The following is a 2,442-nucleotide window of genomic DNA, read 5'->3' on the forward strand; positions in this document are numbered from 1 at the left end:
TATCTTAAGAATACAGACATGAGTGTGTATGTGTGTGTGTGCAATCAGTTATTACACCTATAAACAACATATAATTACCTATAAACAAAAAGTTCGCCCATCCGATGAACTGCTTGTCGATACTGTTGTTGAAACTCACCGAGACTTTTTAAAGAAGTGCCCATGGCAGTTTCTGCAAACATACATGTTTAAGTATCAGTATAATGTTATGATATCCCACACAGTAAAACAAGTTTCAGAAAGCTTTCCGAAAGATAACTTGGAAATTAATATTGAAATGTAAAATTGAAATCATTCAGAAATATCTTTGAAACGTTTTATCAAAATCACATGTCATTGAAAGCTTTCCAAAAGATACCTTGGAAATTAATATTGAAATGTAACATTGAAATCATTCAGAAGTATTTCTGAAACGTTTTATCGAAATCATTTATGATCCTTCTCATTGAAATATTTCAGAAATATTACAAAACAGTTCAGAGAAATATTTCGTACGTAATCTCTAAAACATATCTTATTGAAAGCTATCCAACATATAACTTGGAAATTAATAGTGAAATGTAAGATAGAAATCATTCAGAAATATTTCTGAAATGTTTCATCGAAATCATTTATGATCCTTCTCACTGAAATATTTCAGAAATATTACGAAATATTTCTCTGAAATGTTTCTATTTTTCTATTTCTATAAATGTTTCTATTTCTCAGAAATATCACGAAACATTTCAGAGAAATATTTCGTACGTAATCTCTAAAATTCTCTAAAAGTCTCTAAAACATATATTATTGAAAGCTATCCAACATATAACTTGGAAATTAATATTGAAATGTAATATAGAAATCGTTCAGAAATATTTCTGAAGCATTTAAGAGATATTTCCGAAGCATTTAAGAGATATTTCTGAAGCATTTCAGAAATATTTCCGACGCATTTCAGAAATATTTCCGAAGCATTTAAGAGATATTTCTGAAGCATTTCAGAAATATTTCAGAAACATTTATGATATCTCATCTACGCGGACATTTCATGTATCTGAAATATGTCTGAAATATTTTTTTGAAAGGTTTCATATTTCATTGACAGCTTTTTGAGAGCTTCCTGAAATATTTCGGTGCTGTGTGGGATACTATATGTATCAAGTACATCTGTGATTAGATAACCATTTATGCATCAGTAAGGCCCGGTTTCACCATACGTCGTTTAACTTTAATCTTAGTTTAATTTACTTTTCTTTCTGTCTAAAGTAAAGTTAGGAAGAGACAAAGAATGAATTAAGCTAAGCTTAAAGTTAAGCAACATTGGTGAAACTAGGCCTACGTTATAATATTGAAATTTCCAATAAAAAAAATTTGTATCATTTCTTATGTCATTTATCAAGAGAGATAACGTTCTGTACAGTTATGTACGAACACATTATCATACCACATATTGCATTTAGCGTATGTTCACTAAAAAGTGGTAGTAAATCTTTTACAACTGTGCCTCCTGTATCTTTCATTGATTTGGCCATGTTTTCGGCTTCCTCGATCAAGATTTCAGTAAACTGCTTCAATATAGTGAAATGAAATGAGGGAGTTAATATCTTTCGTCGTAAATGCCACTTGGTCCCTAAAACGCAAACAACATAAGGCAAAATTAAGAGGTAAAAATGTGTAATAAGTATTTCGAAGAGATTTATATTTTTTAATTTAATTTGAATTTGATAGATTTTTAATAACTATTGATTACATACCAAATTTATTCTTTTTTGATGTGCTTTTAAACTTTTGTGATAACAATTATAAAACGTAGAAAAGAAATCTTTGCAACACGTTTTTAATGTTCTAACTTGTTAATCTTTCGTTGTTGTTGTTGACATCGTCAGTAGTAATGGCTTCCGAATGGATGCCGCGTTCGATTACAACGTAATGTTAACGTTTTACAAACATTGCCATCAATGCTGGGAAGCTCTGATATTGACCAGTATCAGAGTTTTCCAGCCCAAATGATGCAAATTGCAATGTTTATACAACATAGTAAAATATATATCTTTATTTATCTTAACATTATTATGTTACCTCCACTAGTGAGAAGACCAGTATGCATCCAGGGATGAAATATATCATATAGGATACTCTTTTCTATATGTTTTGTGCTGCTTAATATTGTCTAAAATTCAGAATTAAAAGTCAGGAACGTTAATTAAAAAGAGTTACGTTACCGGTAGCGTTATTTTTTAAAAAGTAAATTTTGCAGTACTTAAATTTTAATGCGACTCCTGAGTCAGACCCCGCACAACATTCATGTCTAAACGATGCCTTAAAGACGTTTATTTAGTAAAGTCTTAAAGTTGTCTCTTTAATGACGTCTTTAAGACGTCGTGTAGACGTGCATGTTGTCTGGGTAACGCGTTATTTTTCTACTCTGCTGAAATTGTATAAGGTTAAACATATTTTTAAATA

At 30.1% G+C, this 2,442-nt stretch overlaps 1 protein-coding gene across 1 annotated transcript; it reads right to left on the bottom strand.

Moving 5' to 3' along the window:
* Positions 1–50: 50 nt before the first annotated feature.
* On the bottom strand, positions 51–2,186 carry LOC105555826 (probable cytochrome P450 4p3). Its single transcript, XM_012002866.1, has 3 exons — positions 2,059–2,186; positions 1,424–1,609; positions 51–172 (listed from the first exon to the last, which is right to left on the bottom strand). The coding sequence occupies exons 1-3, from the start codon at positions 2,084–2,086 to the stop codon at positions 75–77; spliced, it is 312 nt and encodes a 103-aa protein (XP_011858256.1). The 5' UTR covers positions 2,087–2,186; the 3' UTR covers positions 51–74.
* Between the last annotated feature and the right edge of the window lie 256 nt (positions 2,187–2,442).

This window comes from Vollenhovia emeryi, unplaced genomic scaffold (assembly GCF_000949405.1).
Source record: "Vollenhovia emeryi isolate VEMERY1.0 unplaced genomic scaffold, V.emery_V1.0 DF940681.1, whole genome shotgun sequence".
Lineage (NCBI taxonomy): Eukaryota > Metazoa > Arthropoda > Insecta > Hymenoptera > Formicidae > Vollenhovia > Vollenhovia emeryi.